This window comes from Crotalus tigris, unplaced genomic scaffold (genome assembly GCF_016545835.1).
Source record: "Crotalus tigris isolate CLP2741 ecotype Arizona unplaced genomic scaffold, ASM1654583v1 scf7180000024116.2146003, whole genome shotgun sequence".
Taxonomy (NCBI): domain Eukaryota; kingdom Metazoa; phylum Chordata; class Lepidosauria; order Squamata; family Viperidae; genus Crotalus; species Crotalus tigris.
The window spans coordinates 325429-345333 of NW_024100393.1; the positions used below are offsets into that span (position 1 = coordinate 325429).

The following is a 19905-nucleotide window of genomic DNA, read 5'->3' on the forward strand; positions in this document are numbered from 1 at the left end:
GAGCATAAAGCTATTCCCGCAAAAGGCTATTGTGCAACACCTCTGCTTTATTTACAGATTGTTATGCTGGCTGCCTTTGGTAACCCTGCCCTCATGGCCATCCTCCCTTCATGTCTACCTCTTCTTCCATTTTGTCTCTTGCCAGAAAAAATACATTAAGAGGAAAAACTGGAATTGTTAAGCAATGCCCCTGAGACTGGCTAAAAGAAGAGACCTCCATTCTGGCAGACGTATAGAGCTATCATTTCCTTGCATGGTTTTGTATTCAAGCAACTATTTTCAGAGCTTCAGTTCTTGCCCCTGACTGGTCTGAACTCTGGAATAATGCACAGTGTCCATCTCATTTCTACTTCAGCCACTCAAAAAGTGGATTTTTGGTTTTTATGTACCTGAGGGGTTGACATACAGCCCCAATTCCCCCACTGTCAGTATTACAGATGGTGATCCTTTTTGCTTACACTGCCTGGAAGTGTTATCAGAACAGGAATGATTACAGAAACACGAAACCTTTGTATTCTCCCAAAACTCGGGGGAAAATGTTGCCCAACAATTGAATGGTTATATACCGATCAGGATTATGAGTTTGAATGAGCTGATCTTCTTCCCAGAATGATCTCAGTTGGAAGCTTCAGCAGAATGATTCGTTCTCAGCCTCAGTTTCTTTTCTTCCCTCAAAGGACAATGAAGGGTCATTCAAAAGAATAATTGAGCATGAAAAGCAATTCAAGGGCTGGATTTAGACAAGGCAGTGAGCCGCAGAGTGGCAAACTACATTTGAATTTAGCACACTGGGTACACCGTTAGGCTAACTGAGAAATCCTTGTTAAGGTAACCATGTTAATTTAAGCATATCACACAAAAGGATTAGAGAAATGTATTATTCACGTTTCTATCTCACCTTGATTGATACGACTGGTTTTCCCAGGCCAGACAGTTAACTGAATTGAGATCTTTTCCACATTGGCACTGTTTTCAGTCCCAAGAATATATATTAAAAAAGTCCTCTTTGCTCTCACCAAGCTGAAATGCTAAGGATGAATAGGAAAGAAAGTCAGATAATCACCTTTGGGCTTTAGATGTCAAAGGCCATGGACTGGAAGAGGGGTCGGTGGAGAAAGGCCATCCTCTCAATATCCCACAGAAGAAGAAAATCAGTTGGTATGGGTTATCCTCATTCCTATTTCACATTGTGTGGGTGTTTGCCTGCTCGTGTGAAATATATTGAGCAAATGAGCTGCCAAATTATCTTGTCACTTTTTCCTGTGGAGGACCTGCTAAAGGCGTTGAAGTTATTGCTGCATCCCTTGGGGAAATAGACTTCCCCCAAATTCAGGACTTCATAATAGTACAGAGGTCTCTCTGTAACACCATCCTTTTCCCAACTCTGTTTTTCGATGCTCTGCAACATCTTTACAAGCAAAACACGTACACATATATGCAGATAAAATAAGAACATATGAATGCATGAAAGTTTACAGTTCAGGTTAATTGAATCATAACATTATTGCAGACAAACAAATAATGCTGAATTTATTGTTGTTGCCTTAAGTACAAACATTTTATTGTAAGTAAAAATGACTTATTTTTCCAGCAGAAATAATATGAGCATCTATAACCTTGTAAATGACTAATTGCTTACCCCCTATCAAATCACAATGAAACCTCATTCATGGATCATTTTGCAGGTAATCCACTATTCCAGAAGGTCCATTAAATTTGAAACGATGTCATCATGATAATTGACATCATTTGTGTCAATCTGCATCATCTGTGTAAAACCTTAATCACACCAATGATGCAAATAGCCATGAATTACCCAATTTGCCTTATTTTTGTAATGATGTCATTAAACAAATCACATAAATCACTGCAGATGTTGTAAAATTAACATACATTTAACTGCCTTGTCTGGACTACTTCATAGGAAACAGCCTCCTCTGTAATTTCAGTGGAGATATCCAGATGGCAATTTGGCAATTTGTTGTGTTCCTCGTAGGGAGACTTAAGAAATCAAGGTTTCACTTGAAGAATTATAGAGTTGTAAATCAAGAAAGAAAGAAAAAAAGCTTCATTGTGAGCTAATGTGCTGGGCCTTTCTGTTGTTGCTCCTATCTCCACCATTCTCTGGGAGAATATATGGGCTCCCATGTAACAGATATCCTCATCTAACTCTTCTTGGGAATCTATATTCACCTACTGAACAAAGGGTGGAAGTACCTTCTTACTTTTGCCTTGAACCCCATTCTTCCTTTGATAAGTCCATCCCAGTTGCTGCGGGCTCTTGTTTGAAAGAAGCCAAGCCTAAGAGGAGACAGGAGGAAGTGACCATAACCTGAACATCACCTCCAGCCTTTCTACTAAGGAAAGACTTGTCTAAACTAAGCAGCTGCCAGGCTGGGGGGGGAAGGTGAAGTGCTACCAGCTGACTCTAATTATTCCCATCCTAAAAGTAACTTAAAACCATACAGAAATCACATTAATTGCAGTAAAATGTATCTACCGTGGCATGAGTAGGATTTACTGGCTTCAAGAGCATTTAAGATATCAACTTACAATATAATGGGACATCCTGATTAAGCAGTTCAGATTGCTTTAGGTTATGTTTGGAACATATTGGAGCAGTTTTCATCTTTACTGAGAGCCCATAATAAAGAAGGTTTTTCTTTAAATTCTAAACATGTTTCCAAATTTGTCCTCCAGTAGGTGCTTCTCTCTATTTTGGTTGTATTTTAGCAAGATTTTAGAAATCAGTTAACTGCTGTACAATCTCTTTTCCTTCTTTACTCCGATAATATTACATGTCCTATCCTTCTCCTCTTTCTAGTTATCTCTATTTCAAATATCCTTAGCATCTATAAAAATGCTCCCTCAGGAGAAGTTTTATGAGACATTGTATAATGTTATTTTCTAATAAATTTTTGATAGTCTGCTTGACAAAACCGCTGGTGGAAAATATGATTACCAAATACGGAGATTTATCTACGTTTTGTCCTTAATTCTAAGAAAAAAAAGTTTGCTGAAGAAACAAAATGGTTATTAAAATAAGAAAACCCTTTCTAATAGAGAGGAAAAGGAGAAAGCCAACTGAAGGACAATGAATCCTGTAAATAAACTTCGTTTAGAAGTTGAAATTTAAAAAAGGAATTGTAAAACAAATATCAAAGATACACATTTTGGCAATGTATTATAAATTAAAATATAAGCCATAGGGGCAGGTGATTAGAACTATGACTACAATATGAATGAGCTTAGAATGGCAAGATTGGAACAGATTCTCCCAATGCCATTTTTGTTCAACAAAAACTCTTCCCACTGCCCAAAATGGTGTTATTTGTTCTGAGAGGGAAATTAGGTCCCAATTGTTTAGTTCTAACCAGAAAGACTAACATTCTGTTCAGTAACAAGTTACAGTCCTTTGGGATAATATCAAGTAGTTGTTCAGCTGTGAGTTTGTTTTCTTTTGCACAGACAGACTGGAAACCAAACCAGACATCAAAGCACCAGATGCTGAGATATTACTTTGCTCTCAAAGCTGGGTGTCAAAACAAGCTTGGCACTAATAATCCCAGCTTGGAGCTCCAGCTGTGACTGTGTCTACCAAATGGTGGTACAATGTTTGTGGTATAGTCTTTTGGAGTGGATTCAAGAGATGCAAAAGAGCCAGGGGGTGAGTGGGAGGCAGCATTTTAGGAGAACATACCTTACCATTTTGCACATCTTTAGAAGAAACCCTCTGCCTTGGTCTGGCTGCAGGACACAAAGGCAGCTTAGCAACCCATTGCTAGACTTAAGTTCTGGACCAGCAATAGGCAACCTTGGATCTCCTGACATTTTGAACTGTAGCTCCTACTATTATACCTTGCTACCGGGCATGCTACCTGAGGAAGATGACTGTTAAAACCCAAAACCTCTAGAGATACTAGGCTGTGCCTCATTCTTATAACATGCTTAACTTAGTCACATGAGGGTTCACCATAAGATGTGAATATGAAAAGTGAGTTATGGATCCAGTCCATTATCTTGGAAGGTTTAAACTGAACCAAAGAGACTTTTTAACTCCTTCTTATGAGCGAACTAACTCTAGGATTACATGATCTAACAATGTTCTTAAAAGCCAGCAGTCAAACAAAAGTCACTCAGCTGGAATCCTACCAATAAAATCCCAACATTCAGTTTTACATTGTTCTTTGGCCTTACATTTATTTTATCCCAGTCCACAACAGTGAAACTAAATTCACCAGCCAGAAACCAATCATAGAATGCTGAAGAGAGGGAGAGTCACCAATCAGTGCTGGATGGTTCTTCTTATCCTTTTCTTTTTTTAAAAAATGGCTGAAAATGTCTAACTCACATATTTACTATCATGTTGGGAGTTGTTTTAGTTGTGTCTGGTCTCCCACTGACTTCTCTACCTGCAGTTAGGTACCACTGTTATTATAGTATCAAAATGGCCATCAACATCTGATCCAACCCTGAACATAAGAAGTGAAAGTTGGACGTATTATATCATGCTAAAACTGGGAAGGATCCCGAGTCCCAAAACAAGATTTTCATCTAGGCAAATCTATTGCACACAACATAGTGAAGGATGTTAATAAAATCTGTAGTGCTGGGATGTGCAATATCCCTTTGTCTATAATGGTAATCACCCATGCTAAAAATCCAGCTGCAGAATATGCTTTCAATGCATATAGGAAGAGAGAGAAGGAAGAAAACATGTTTGAGTAATGTAGCACTTAAGAATAAGGTTCTAAAAAATTATGACCATAATTGTCAATGGATTTGGGTTGACACCTTACCTCGATCCCATTTTTTTTCATTGGTTCAGTGACTCACTTTATCCAAATTTACTTTATATGAAGGGGTCATTTTGGAGAATATAATGCTGTCAGAAAGCAAAGAAGTTCTGCATGTTGATAGCCTTGACAATTATCAAGGCAGTTATCAAGGGAAAATAAAGAACCAACTTTGGAAATAGCTAAGTAAAAGTATTGTCATCATTAAGTTTTTATTTTGGGGGGCTGAGACGGAGTGACTGGCACAAGGTCACCCAGTTGGCTTTATACCTAAAATAGTTATTCATTCGGTGGGACAGTCATATAATTTTTTTTGTTGGCCAAGTGTGATTATACACATAAAGAATTTGTCTCTGGTACATAAGCTCTCCTACCGTGTACATGCCCACAGGACTTCATGAAATAATCTAGGGTTCACCAATTTTTTGAAGATATGGAGAGAGACTATTCCAGAGGACAGGGAGACCAGCTGAAATGGTCCCTCTAACTTAAGAGATACATAAGCAGTCTGCCTTGTTAGATCCTATAAGACAGGGAAATATCAATGTGGGAAGATATGCCCAATTATATTCGGGCTCTGAAACATGCAGGGTTTTAAAGGTAACAAGCAGCATCTTCTTTTGAGGACAGAAACCATTGACAATGGGTGCAGCTCTCAACGCAGTATTGTTATGTGAGTGTCTCAACATTTATTCATATCTATATGAACACCACATTCTGGATCTTCAGGTTTTACAGTCAGTGTTCTTAGACTGTAGATACTTATATCAAAATGAAGGACCAAGCTTGAATTGGTGAACATGGAGATCAAAGAGTAACATAGTTTGAAGGGACCTTGGAAATCTTCTAGTCCAACCCTCTGCCCAAGCAGGAGACCCTATACCAGTGGTTCTCAACCTTTTTAATGCCGTGACCCCCAACCAGTCGTAAGTCGAGGACTACTCAACCGGTCGTAAGTCGAGGACTACTCAACTGGTGCAGCACCGTTTGCAGAATGGGACTTTTGGTGGGCTCAGCAGGGCAGAGACAGCCTGGACAATTCCTATTGGCTTTTGAAAGCCAATAGAATTAGACTCTATTCAAGAGAGTCTATCTATTGGCTTTCGAAAGCCAGTAGCATAAAAGGGAGTAGCACAGCTAAGGAAAAGGGGGGGGGGGAATGGCGGACTGCATTGTTTGGCGACCCCCGTGAAATGGTCATTCGCCCCAAATGGGGTCCCGACCCACAGGTTGAGAACCACTGCCCTATACCATTTCAGACAAATGGCTGTTCCATCTTCGTAAAAAAACCCCAGTGTTGGAGCACCCAAAACTTCTGACGGCAAGCCGTTCCATTAATTAATTTTTCTCATTGTCAGGAAATTTCTCCTTAATTCTAGGTTGGATCTCTCTTTTAAGTTTCCATTCATTATTTCTTGTCTTGCCCTCAGGTGGTTTGGAAAATAGGTTGTCCCCCTCTTCTGTGTGACAGCCTTTCAAATATTGGAAGACTGCTTCTTAGTCCTTTTCTTCGTTAGACTAGACCAGGGGGAGGCAACCTTGGCTCTTTTATGACTCGTGGACTTCAACTCCCAGAATTCCTGAGCCAGCATGGCTGGCTCAGGAATTCTGGGAGTTGAAGTCCACGAGTCATAAAAGAGCCAAAGTTGCCTACCCCTGGACTAGACATATCCATTCCTGCATCCATTCATCGTAGGATTCAGGCTCCAGCCTCCATTGTTGCTCTTCTCTTGCACTCTTTCTAGTACCTCAACATTTTTTTTGTATCATGGCGACCAGAAATGGATGCAGTATTCCAAGTGTGGTCTTATCAAAGTAATATATACTGTATTGGTAATAACACTTTGCAAGATCTTGATACTGTTCCTCTGCTGATGCAGCCTAGGACTGCATTGGCTTTTTTGCAGGACTTTTTTTGGGCAAGAATGTTGGAAGAGGCAGAAGAAAGAGGAAACGCCAAGGAGAGAGAAAGTTTACTGATGCTTATTGAGGGGAACTAATGATGATAATCTCCTAGGTGCTGTTAGGGAATTACAGTATTGTGATCTGCAATGAACACAATCTTGCCTTCTTGCCTGAAGAGGACTCAAAACTATCTCTGCTACAAGCCCAAGTTTAGGTCGAATGTGAAGGAGTTTGAGGAAAAAGTTTCTACACTGCAAAGTGGGAGGGTCAGTCAGAATTCTATATTTTATGGGTCATCTGTCTGAGAGCTTCTAGTATAGTGGTGGCGAACCTATGGCACGCTTGCCAGAGGCGGCACTCGGCATCCTCTATGTGGGCATACATGCTGTTGCCCCAGCCTTGCCTCCCCCTGCGACATCCTCCTCACCAGCAGCCCCCCTGGAGAAGAGTCGCCCCTGAGCATGGCCCATGCGGAGCAGAGCAGCCAAGGACATGGCAGCCAGGCAGCATGGACAAGACTCTGCCTCACGCCCCATCATGCAGAGTTGATGCTGTGGGGCACGGGCAGAGGGCATGGCCATTGGTGCTGCTGGGCTGCCTGGGTGATCTGCAGCGGGCCTTGGAGGCAGCGAGTAGCCCTGCGGGCAGACAGGGTGGGGGTGGAGCAGGGGTGGGGCAGGGGGTGGAGCGGGAGTGGGGCCAGTTTTTGGGCACTTGGTCTCTAAAAGGTTTGCCATCACAGTTCTAGTAGATCCTGTCCTGAGCAGAGGGTTGGGCTAGGTGGCCACTAAATTCTATGATTCTCCAGTTTGTTTTAGACTTAGCATGATGAGCAAACTCATTATGGCTTACTACTATGCAAAAGTGTTCAGCCAAATAAATAAATGTGGCCAGAGGAGGTAATTGCAACTAACCCCTTTATACTTGTGTCTCTATGCTTCCCGCCTCTGTTCCCAAAAATCTGGTCCCCTAAACATTACCAGAAACCTCTTTTATTGCCCTTACAAGGGATAATGTGATTTCACTGAATGTGACAAGGCTAATGGGTTTTGCACAATACACTTCAACAGAACACAAAAACTGAGTCAGCAGGAGGATAAGAGAGGATTAGTTTTCTCCCCAAATAGCCTCAGGCTTGTTTTAGTTTAAACTGTTTCCCCCTGCTCAGCTGTGTCACGTGAACCTGGAAAAAAGAGGTAATGCAAGATTCAATCTCCTGTAGGGACAAGGGCCTAAAATCTGAAATAAGATGGGGAAGGAGGAGGAGGGCATCTGGCTTTGCTTTTCACTCCTACGCAGGGGGAAAGTGAAACGGAAAGGGAATGGGGATGGCTAAGCCTACCATCACCATATCCAGTGTCTCTAACTCCAGTTGAACCATGGTGACTGATTGACTGACTCTCTCTCTCTCTCTCTCTCTCTCTCTCTCTCTCTCTCTCTCTGTGTGTGTGTGTGTGTGTGTGTGCACATGTGCGTATGTGTGAAACTTTTTAAAAGTCTGAGATCTCAGCCAAGATGGCTGCTTCTTTTTTAATAGAGGCCTGCTTCTGCCCCCACCCCCAACTCCTAAATATCCTCTGGGGCAGGACCGGCAGACTGTGTCCAAGTGTGCAAATATCATTAGGAGTTTCAATAAGGAATTAAAACCTACTAATTTCCCCCATCAGGCTTGCTACTTTATACATCTCCTTATAGAGCATTACAAAATAGGTTGGGCAACTGTAACAAATTCTTCTCCTGTTCAGTATCTTATTTTTTTCTGGACATGTCACAGATGCCTGATCTGAAGGTTGCATCTGCTGAAACTGTCTGCGTTGGGAATTTGGCTTCTAATAGCACGTCCTCCTGCATGAAAAGAAGTCTTTTATTTATTTGGCTGAAGCAACAAGTCTTCCTTCCTGGATTTCGTGACTGATGATCTTTGACTTGAAAAGAATCCTTGAAACAACAATGGTAGCATTTGGGTTGTTTCTTTGATTTCTAGGAAAAGGATCAAACCTTCCTCAGGGAATTTTCAATCCATTTGATGCTGCTATAGCACAATTGCTTTAGTCAAAGAGCCCATTTCTAGTTCTGAGAGCATCCCGTGGATATTCTAAAAAAATAGCTGATGTGTGATGGCTGAAGGACTATATCCGTGGTGGCGAACCTATGGCACGCATGTCACAGGTGGCACGCAGAGCCCCCTCTGTGGGCACGCGCACTATCAACCCTGTCCTAGGGTTTTATAAAACCTTTTCGCTTTAGGCCTCCGCTGCCGTGTGCAAAAAAAAAGATTCAATCAATTTCAACTTCTCACGAGGAAAAAAAAAGATTGCGCAAAGTTGGAACTGATTGATTGAACTTTTTAGTCCCACCCAGTCTGCTTTTACCACCGAAGCCACGCCCACCCAATGGATCACACCCACTCAGTGCGCCACACCCACCCAGCACCTGACGATACATAAGTGGGTTTTGGATTGCAGTTTGGGCACCCAGTCTCTAAAAGGTTCGCCATCACTGGACTATATCCAAGATGGCTGATAAAGGATATTTAGTAGAAATACGTAAATAAGTACAAATGCTCCTCACTGTATTCTGATCCCCTCCCCCATTTTATGTGTGTCTTCTCAGGTCATATTTCCAAACAATATTCTGGACTATAACCACTCATTTGTTCAAAATGAAAGACCTGGCATTCATTTCAGGTCTGTTTGATTCATCAACCAGAAGAACAAATACCTAAGTTATTCTTCTTGTGTTATTTCCCAGATAGGTAGCAAAACTAAAATGTATCACTGCATATAATAGGTACCATCGTAAGGATATTTATTGGTAATATCACCTCATGATGGTATCATAAATAAAAATTTATGATGAAACTAATTTGAAATGCTGGGCAGTTTATAATGCTTCACAAAAATACGAGTAATGATATTCAAAGTGTTTTATATAAGAATTGTGTACAGATATGGTTTAAAGCTGTTTTGCTGGAACCAATAGGCCTTTTATTTCTGAACTGGTGAAATCTGAGGAAGGGAATAGTGTCCTCTAACTCCTTAAAATAGCTGATAGGGATTAATGCCATTTTTAGGGAGGGTGAAAAGCCAGTGTCCTTGAAGGTAGGAGTGTGCCGTCTTGGAAAATTCATCTTTAAATCCAGCCACGTTGGACAACTTCCACCTAGGCTCCAACCTTCCCTTTTTAGGAGAGAGCAGTATGGAATCAAGGTTTCAACATCTGTTCCACAAATACTTGCTGGGGGTCTTTGAGAAACTAAGGGCAGTGGATGGCTGGAGTTAGTTCAAACACAGCTCATTTTCCATCACTAGAGCTTTACTTCTTGATTAAAGATTCTGGGAACTTTGAAAAGAAGCAACACAATTAAGAAAATATTCAGGAAAAAAATCTGACAGAAACATCACAATCCTGAAATACAGTTTAATTTATCATAAACTCTTGTTTACAATACAATCATGGAGTGAGACAAGAACTTTTGACAGTCACAGTATAACTCTGTATCTGTTCTGCTTAAAAGGGCTGAGAAGAATAGTGTTTTTTATTTGTAAACTTTACAACAGATTTTAAAACAGAATTGCCATTCTCACACCAAACATTTACAAAGTTCCTCTTTGTAGCACACAGAAGTACAGGCACCCAGGAACAGGTACCCTATATGCCGGCGTATGACTTCCGGAAGCGGTAAACTCAGCGCCAAAGACGGGGGTCGTCTTATACGCCGAGTCGTCTTATACGCCAGAAATACTGGTAGTTCCTGGCGTATAAGACGACGTTCTAGGAATGCAGCTCGGCGATAAAGACGGGGATCGTCTTATACGCCGAATCGCCTAATACGCCGGCATATATGGTATGTATTTTCTCCCAGACAAGTTATTTTAGCTTTTGTGCCTTCACATATATTTGATTCCCAATACTGTAGCCAATAATGGGCCCATTTCATAAATGAGTTCAGGCTACTTACATTCAGATTTCTTCCTCAAATGCAAGCCCAATTAATCAAATATTCTGTGTTTCTTCAATCACTTGTTCTTATTCTAGTCTAGTATCCAAAAGTATGACCACATACTTAATCAGTTAAGAATATAGGAGAGTAGAATCTTTGGCCTAGATTGTATAATCAAGGAGCTCAAAGGTAGGTCTATATAAGCCTAACAGATCTTCCAGACCCAGTCATAAACCAAGTTTCCTTATTAGCAAAACCCATTCTCGGGTATACAGAAAATAATTTGCAAGTCAATTTTTAAGACTAAAAGTAAATGGAAGGCAGCTTTTCCTTCCTCCTCTTGCAATGTAGCATTTTAAAAGTTTTTCTACATTACTGAATCCTGCATCCCAAATAGGCTATATGGGAAACTGGTGAACAAAAATATTTATCAGTAGATGTAGCCATTTTATCTATTATATTCTATTACAGACCAAATCATATTCTTGTTTTGCTTTCTATTCACCAGCTATGTCTGTAACTTTAGCCTTGAAAGACGCATATCTGGAAATTTTATGACAAGATGTGCATTCCTAGCTTAGCTATCACTGATTACATCTGGCTATGGATATTTCAGATTATGGAAGTACATACGTCCATCCTGATCCTTTCATACGCAGAAAAAAATTCCACATATAAGAAGTCAATAACAATTAGAATGCAGTCACCAATAATTGACCTCAACTTGATGGCAGATAATCAAAAAAGCTACAAGAGCGAAAAGTGATTCCTTCTCTTAAAACAATACTGCCACTAATCTTGTGTCAATATTTTTATTTTAAGCAGAGAAAGATTTTTTTTTTCAAGTAACTAGCAAGAGAGTTGTAAGGAAAGATGTGAGTGCAAGTGAAACATAGATTTTAAGAACCTGGAATAAGTTTCATATTTTCATAGGTATTGATTTGGCATCAGAAAAGAATTATATTGTATGGATATGCATCAAGAACACTGCTCTCCATCCTTGAACAAGTCTAATGAGAATATCTCAAGTATGTTCCCAACACCACAAGCTTCATAAAAGTAACCATAACCACCAGTAAATGTTCAGAAGGCACTTAAAATATAGATTTATGTTTTATAATTCTGTTTCTCAAGACATAGGAGCAGGCAGGCATCAAAGCACACTACCTCAGATGCAGGTTTGATTATCCTGCTTTAAAAAAACAGAATCATTCTGCTGTGCCACAAACTGAAAAAGATGTACTCTGACTGGAAAAATTCCATCCAGATATATCTTTTTATAGGCTTGCTTTTTAAAACGTGTATCTGCTTTGATATAAAAAGCTTTAAGTTGTTCTTATATAGCTGCTTACCTGGAAGCAAGTTTTGCTGAAACCAATAAAATTCAGGTAGCCATGGAAAAATCCATGCCAATATTATCTCACTCTTGCTTCAAGTGATAATGACAGAAGCCATGATGGATAATGCCTCTGTTCATTAATGTTCTTAGTTCTATTATTACAATCCGCAGAAGGAAATTCTTTAGCCTGGGATGAAAAACTAAACTGCTTTAGCTGGCAACACTGCAAACTTGTGTAAATACTGCCAGCTGCTGAATTCAGCCCACTGTATGACCCTAGAGACAATGGCATTGCTCTTTGAACACTTACATTGGTGTTCTACAAAATGTTCTACCAACACAAGCATGGATTTCTCTTAGCTGCCATGCACCGAAATCCTCATGTTGTTCATGATGATCTGAGTGCTCTTCAACATAGTCTAGAGGTTGAGAGAACTCATGTTCTATATAAAGAAGGTTGAATGTTAAAAGGAATTGATCCTTCCTAGATCTTTAATTTATCCAGTGAATCCTTGACAAAGTGCACTAACAGTAAAACTGAAGTTCAGTCTTTTTTCCTCAGAGATGAAACTGAAGTTCAGTCTTTTTTCCTCAGAGATGAAACTGAAGTTCAATCTTTTTTCCCTCAAAGACGAAGAGATTTGCTCAGTCTTTCTATCTTGAAGAAAAGACTATTCACCCACCATTTTATTGAGCTCTTTTTTTCAAGATAAGAGAGATGATTCTCTAGAGTAAGGTTGGGAAGATGGAAAGAAAAAAGAAACAAAACCCACTACTATCAAATCCCATGTCAATAATCAAAGAAGAACAGCCTTCCTGAGATGAAGTTAGGGTACCAAACTGGTTGTTGGAGTTGATGTCTCTATTACTAAATGTACACTTTGGATGATTCAGAACATGTTCCTTAATAGTCAGTGAAGATCCACATGCCCAGGATTTTCAGGGCATTTCTTTTTCTTCTTGAGGAACATGATCTGATCATGCCACTGCTGCAGATTCACTTTGTTCTGAATTCACTTCATAAGTTAGAGTTCATCCTGGTTTTCAGAAAAGGGAGGAAAAGAACAGAAAACACGAATGAGCTAGTAAAACACTGAGAAATTATTGCATTCATAGTCTCAGAAACCCAGATTCTTCTATCTTGCCTACTACAGAAATATCAGCTGTGTTACACCTTAAATAGAGAAAAACTCTTTTTTTTATTAACTTTGTTACAATGTGTTAAGTATTTCCTAGTTGTTCAGTATCAGTCCCCTTTCTTTTTGGATTAAATCTTATGACTCATTTTTTTTTCCTGAACATACTGTTGTTATTTTCTCAATTGCAATGATCTCCCAGGGATTGCAGAGAACTCCTCTATCAGATTTTTGTTCACTACCACCTGTTTGGGCTGCAGTCCATTCAAAATCAGCGTTCTTAATTCCGCCAATGTGTAAATATGTGAAATGATTCAGTCTCAACGATGAAATGTTGAAACCGAAAAATGAAAGGAAATGTAAGAATGCCATTCAGAGGAAACAAGGTTGTTTTTTTTTGTTCACAGGATGCATTTTTACAGGTTCGTATTACATGGCATCTTTGCTCTTTGGCAGTTTCTCAAACCTGGTACACATAGAGCAACCCAAATTCCAGTCACCAAGGCCAACAGATCTGGAGGGCATGAAGGAAGTGTATGAACTAGTACTTGATTATCCAATAAGATGGGACACCCACATTTCAGTGATCTGATCAAATATTCAGAAAAGTAATTGAACCTTCAGGAACAAGTTTTTCAAGCACATTAATACTGATGGACAGACTGATGAAAATTGGGGTGTCCAGTAAATCAGTCTATCTTTACAAAGGTTTCCCACAAATGCAACTACTACCATATCTGGTCTGTAAATATTCAGGAAAATCTCCTTGTTGACATCTAATGATCGCACTGATTTTTTTTGCAGGCCAAATGTGGCAGCTCTGACAATTTCAAAGATACTGATGGTACAAGATAATAACATTAAAGTATGTTTCTGAAAAAGTATCTACCTTTTTTCTGGAAGATTGTTTTTTTTCCTTTTTTTTAAGGCTTTCCACTTTCTCCATCAGTAGTTCAGCAATGACTTTTGTTTCATGGCTGTCAATCTGCTCTCCCAAAATATTTTTCTTTGAAAACAGAGCAAGAAAGAACGATTAGCTCTGCTCAAAATAAATGCACACAGAAGGAACAAACTGATTTACAGGTGGTTTAATAATAATAATGCTTGGTGTTGCTTAAGGAGGTAATGAATATGTAGGCTTGATACTGCTGTCTTTGGCAGAACAAAGTGATACATATAAATAAGGAATAGCTTAATATTGAGAGGTCAGGATTAAGGAACCCCCCCCCCAACTTCTTTTTGGCTTTCAGTACTTAAAAGGTGGGCTTATAATCAGTGAGTGGGGCTCTGCATATGACCAGGTACATTTTATTGGACACATTTCTACAATAACACAAATTCTTTTGGAACAGAAATGAATCTATACATATGTATTTTGTAAAAACACTTGTAAATGCCCACCCTATAACTTAGCAAACCATCGTTTATTAAGAACCAAGCATCTAGTGCCACATGTCTACACTGGCGGGAGGGGGGGGCTTTCCTGCAGGTTTTCATAAAAGAGTGACTATGGCAAGGTGGCACAGGTGTTAACCATCAAATATTCTAATCTACTCCTTGCTGATGTAGATGGCTTACCTTTGTTCCTTGATAAGGATAAAATTTAACTGTGGGATAGGCTCTGATGCCTGCAGATTGACACGTATGAGCATAGGCTTGGCAGTCAACTTTGCCAGCTTTCACTTTTCCTTTAACAGTCTTTTAAAATGGGGAAAAAAGAAAAGGAGCTGCATGTTAAAGTCCATTGGCTTAACAATTAGTTTTACTACTAAGCAATTAGGTGAAAGCAATTACCTTGTCATTCATTCATTCATTCATTCATTCATTCATTCATTCAAGCTTTTATAACACCCCAGTCTCATAATTCTATGTAGTTAATGCTTCCGTCATCCCAAATAACTGATTTCCTAACTAATCAATTCTCAAAAACTTGGATTTTGGTTCAGTCATTTTCAACTTTTTAGGCTGTTTCAAGGAAAGGAGAGAACCCCATCCCACCCCAGAATGTAGTACATTCCTCCCTGGAGGATTTGCCATAAGAGGATTTGTTTGTCTGGAATGATAAAGTAGTTCTAGCATTACTAATAGGGACATGAATCAATTGAGCAGATCCTGGGAAAGCAGCCTTTGAACTATCTATTATACAGTGAATTCCTGTGAGAAAGCCACCCTCATGCGCTTGGGCAACCAAAACTGATTTTCAAAGTTCAGATTCAGACACTTTGTGCCCCACGAGCTATCCCTGCTCGTGATCGTCTCCTCCTCCTCTTTTTATCCCATCTTTTTATAAATACCATATATACCTATGGCTATACCTATTCACAGATAAGCTGATCATGGCTTATCTGCACATAAAATACAGCAACTCAAAGCCACAAAAATAACTCATACTCCTGCCTCCTATACGCCTCCCAACAATCCTGTGAGATTAGTGGGGCTGAGAGATGACTGGTCCAGAACCACCAAACCAGTTTTTAAGGAAGGCCTAGAAGTGACAGTCTTCTGGTTTCTAGGCCAGCACCTTAACCACCAAACCAAATAAGTTCGCCATTATTTTTTCCGGATGATAATAGAGAATTTATCTGCAGAAAAGAGCTATGCTTAGATTAAGTATACTGTCAACATTTCTATTTCTGACCTAAGCCTTTTACTGTTTTGCTTCAACAGTCACTCCCAACTTTTGAGTTTTGAGAGACTATATCTGAAGTCCTTGGTGCTCACTAATGCTCTTAGCTAGACTGATTTTACCTAGGTGTTCATTGTGATATTGGGAGCACCCACTGCGATGTCAGGAGCATTGGTGATGGTGCTCACCAGTGATGTTGCTTACTCCTATATTACATAGTTAATTAAGGAAATGACTGCAAGCAAATAACCAAGCTCAGAGAGCATCAACAACTCCACAGTTCAACCCTGAGCTACATATATTTGCTTCTGCTGGAGACCGTATTTGAATGAGAAAAATAATCTACAGGTTAAAATGCTAGATATCCTGGTTGGGAGCTCATTTGGGGAATACATCAAGTAAATTCAATTGAATAAATATTTTCTGATGCTGGAAAACCATAAGAATTTACCTTTGCTAATATCTCAAACTCTGGAGCAAAATTTTGGCAAGGGCCACACCAAGGGGCATAGAAGTCGATGACCCAATGCTCTTTCCCATTCAGAACTTTATCACTGAAGCTCTGAGGTGTCAGATCCAGAGACACTTGAGGCAGATAACTAAACAAACAGAAGAACCATAGGATTCCAGTGAAATCAACAATGAAACTAATGCCTTCATGTGAAGGAGTTCAGAGAATCTCCGACTGCAACAAACAACTCAATATTCTTAAAAGCAGAGAATCATGAGAGTTGATTTTGACTGTCCATTCATCACCATCCAAGATGAAGAGCACCTACTGAAATACTGATCAGCCCGAGTTTCAGAAAAAAATAACATTTTACTTTATTTGACTGAAGAATTTCCTTTGGTTAATTTCACCTGGGATCTTAATAATAAAATCTTGAACATCTCTTAACACTTTAAATGGTGAATCAACTCCAAAAATTTATTCACCAAAGGGAATTTCTGGTTTTAGAAAATACATTATACCAGGAGTGTCAAACTGCCAGCCTGTGGGCCGGATACGTCATGGCGAAACCGCACCCACCCCATTGCCAGCAATGGAAAAAAAGTTGTGATACGTCGCAACATGTCAAGTGACATTACGAGTTTGACACCCCTGCAATATATACTTGCCTACAATATGGCATGAAAAGCATTGTGATAACCGTTGCTATAAGCTTCCACATTTCTAAGAATTCTTCATCAGGCAAACTGATTTTTAAAGCAAACAAAAAAAGTTTGATCAAGTTGTGAACCAAGGTAGAGGTAAGCAACTCACCCAAGCGCCCATCTTCGCAATGAATAGGCATCTCGATGCCAGCCATTGTAGCTACTGTTGATAGGTATATATAAAAAAACAAGTTACCCTTCTACTAAAAGATTCAGTTTTGAGAAGAGCTACATAAAAATATCCTTATCCTGAATCTGACTAATACATTTTTCCTTAAATAAATACTCTATAGTCTCAAGATTTTCCTCAAGTTTTCTTCCATAGAAGAAATTGTGACAAGAAAGGACAATTTAATGTCACAGATTCTGAAATGATGGGCATCCCTTTATTAAAATGTATGAATCCTAAGACTATACTACAAGTGCAACTGTGCTAAGTCAGATTCAGTAGTTCTCTGTCCATCCAGTGGTCAAACCGTCTTAAGAAGCCTGCAAGCCATCAGTCATTTAGAAGGATAGTGTGCCCTCATCTGGCATTTCATATCGCAGTCATCCCTAATAGGTTCTATTAGGATCTATTTCACCCCAATTTGTTTAAACAGTTTTTAAAGTCCTTACACTAGATTCTGTTACCACATCTCAAGGGCAGGAATTCCTTAAATGAGTAGTTAAATACAACTGAATAATAAAAATAGTGCAGAAAAGAGATTCATTCCAAAGAATAACAAAGTAGGTACCCATGTCGCTGTGCTCATTTAATTTGGTTAATCATATTATACACTTGCTTTTTGATAAATATTTCAAAAGAGAGTGATCAAAGTGTTACAGATCCTACTGTACAAATGTTGAACAACAGCTCAGAAACAAAAAAAAAACATATTTTGGATTATGTAAGGTGCAAATGTAGCACCTATATTTAAAGCAGTTGTACACTTCCCCTGGATTGTGTGATCTTCTGCAGCTGCTGTGCAATCCTGGAAAAAGAAGCAATGATGTAAGGAGTTGCAAGCAGCTGCGATATTTGCCTTTCCAGCTATGCCAAATTACTAATATGCCTTCAGTTATGAAGTACTACAAAATTGTAATGAATAGGATTTAATCCAAATCAATGAATTTTATATTAGACCATCATTATTTTCCCCATCTAGACAAATAAAACTTGCTCAGATCTTCAAAATACAAGCATTTTTAACTAAAGCATTTTTGCACGAATTTAGACTGGAATAGGAGCAACTGCATTACTCACTAGTACTGATAAGATGAAGCTGATTTTTGTGGGAACAGCCTTATTTCAGGGTAGCCTTGAATATTTTCTTGATGACACAGGGAAAAATGTTTTTGGCAGTCCACACTACCAACTACAATCAGTCCATTCAGCAACTAAAAGAAAGGATTGGATTATTCTAGTCGAGTTGTAAAAATTGCTCCAATAAACCATTCAAACATAACTGCAATAAAAAATTAAATATGTTTTTAAAGAAAATCTACCCAATTACCTTATTCAATAGCTTGTCATCTGTAGAGTTTGCTAACAGTTTCTCCACAGGCAAATAACCATGACTTGAGTTAGCAAGAAAATATACTTTTATACAGTTTGAGGCTGTTCTTTGGCAGTGTCAGAATAAGTGGAAAAATACTACTTTAACACCAGAACAACTAAGGACAATTTAAGATTATCTCACTCATAGGCAGAGTAAGAGATGAAAGCAAAAAAAGTAGCTGCCGTGCTTATTAGTGTCCCAATTAGACACAAGTTAGAAAAGACCCCCAGACTTTCTTTATTTTTGCATGGATTTCGGTTAAGACACCACACTGGTTATAAAAGGAAAGAATGCACACCCCTCTACTTTTTTCCAAAATAAAAAGCCTTTGAACTACATGAGCCTATACCTAGGTCAGTGATGGCGAACCTTTTAGAGACTGAGTACCCCAAAACCAATCCCTGTCCCCGCTCCGCCTCCTGCCCTGCCTGCTCCGTCCCCGCCCACCCCTGCCCCACCCACCCACAGGGCCACGCACCACCTCCATGGCCCGCCGCAGATCGCCCAGGCAGCCCTGCAGCGCCATGGCAGACACGCCCTCCATCACACCCCTCAGCATCAGCTGCATGCTATGGAGCATGAGGGCGGAGTCTTGTCCCTGCTACCCAGCTACGTCCTTGGCTGCGCTGCTCCATGTGGGCTGTGCCTGGGGGCGGTTCTCCTCCAGGGGGGCTGCTGGTGAGGAGGGGGCCACGGGGGAAGGCGGGGCTGGGGCAACGGCACGTGTACCCACAGAGAGGGTTCCAAGTGCTGCCTCTGGCACAGGTGCCATAGGTTTGCCACCACTGACCTAGGTGGTGAATTGGAGTTTTTATATGCGTATAATGGTTATGGCAGTAAACCAAGCTTTTAGTAATCAGATGAACCATAGCTGATGTTCATCTACCTAAGTTTCTCCAGTGAGTATCTCATCCCAAATTGCTTGAAAGAAAGCTAAAGGAAAAAGCAATTTGGAGATGTTTCTTTGAAGCATCTTCCTTTTCCCAAAGATAACATTTTGCAATTGTAGTCAAGGAGCCAAGAATTGTCATTTCCCTTGTGTTTGCATAAGTTAATGCTCTTTTTGTTGGTTTCTTTTCTCTGACATTCTATGCCATGAATAGCAATGCATTATTCAAAATAACTGAGGAATTTAAACAGACCAGAGCCATAAATCAGATATGGAATCTCAATTAATGTCAAAAGAAAAACATAACCCTATTTAATGTCTATTTTCCACTGCATTTAAAAATCTGTTGCACTATTCCAATGAATTCAAACTATGGAAATGGTTGCTTTGGAATATCAATATCAGCTACAAAAATGCAATTCGTAGGGGCAAGCAGGTAACCTGGACCCTGCTTATGTTCAAGTACACTACCTTTTCTGCCTACTTTTTATGACAGAAAGGGAGGAAAATATTGAATGGACTAAGTCAGTAGTTGTCATGGCAAGCTTAAACTCAGATGAGGAAACTAACAATGA

The 19905-nt window shown here is 39.6% G+C and overlaps 1 protein-coding gene across 2 annotated transcripts in view; it reads right to left on the reverse strand.

The window, feature by feature from the left end:
• Positions 1-10106: 10106 nt before the first annotated feature.
• The window catches only part of DNAJC10 (DnaJ heat shock protein family (Hsp40) member C10), a 32943-nt gene continuing 23144 nt past the window's right edge, over positions 10107-19905 (reverse strand). For both annotated transcript variants that reach the window (XM_039322504.1, XM_039322505.1), the window contains exons 19-24: positions 18147-18280; positions 17010-17063; positions 16197-16344; positions 14698-14817; positions 14009-14125; positions 10107-13020 (exon numbers count right to left, since the gene is read on the reverse strand). In XM_039322504.1, the coding sequence (XP_039178438.1) occupies positions 13009-13020; positions 14009-14125; positions 14698-14817; positions 16197-16344; positions 17010-17063; positions 18147-18280 (585 nt within the window). In that variant the 3' untranslated portion in view covers positions 10107-13008. The remainder of the gene's footprint in view (positions 13021-14008; positions 14126-14697; positions 14818-16196; positions 16345-17009; positions 17064-18146; positions 18281-19905) is intronic.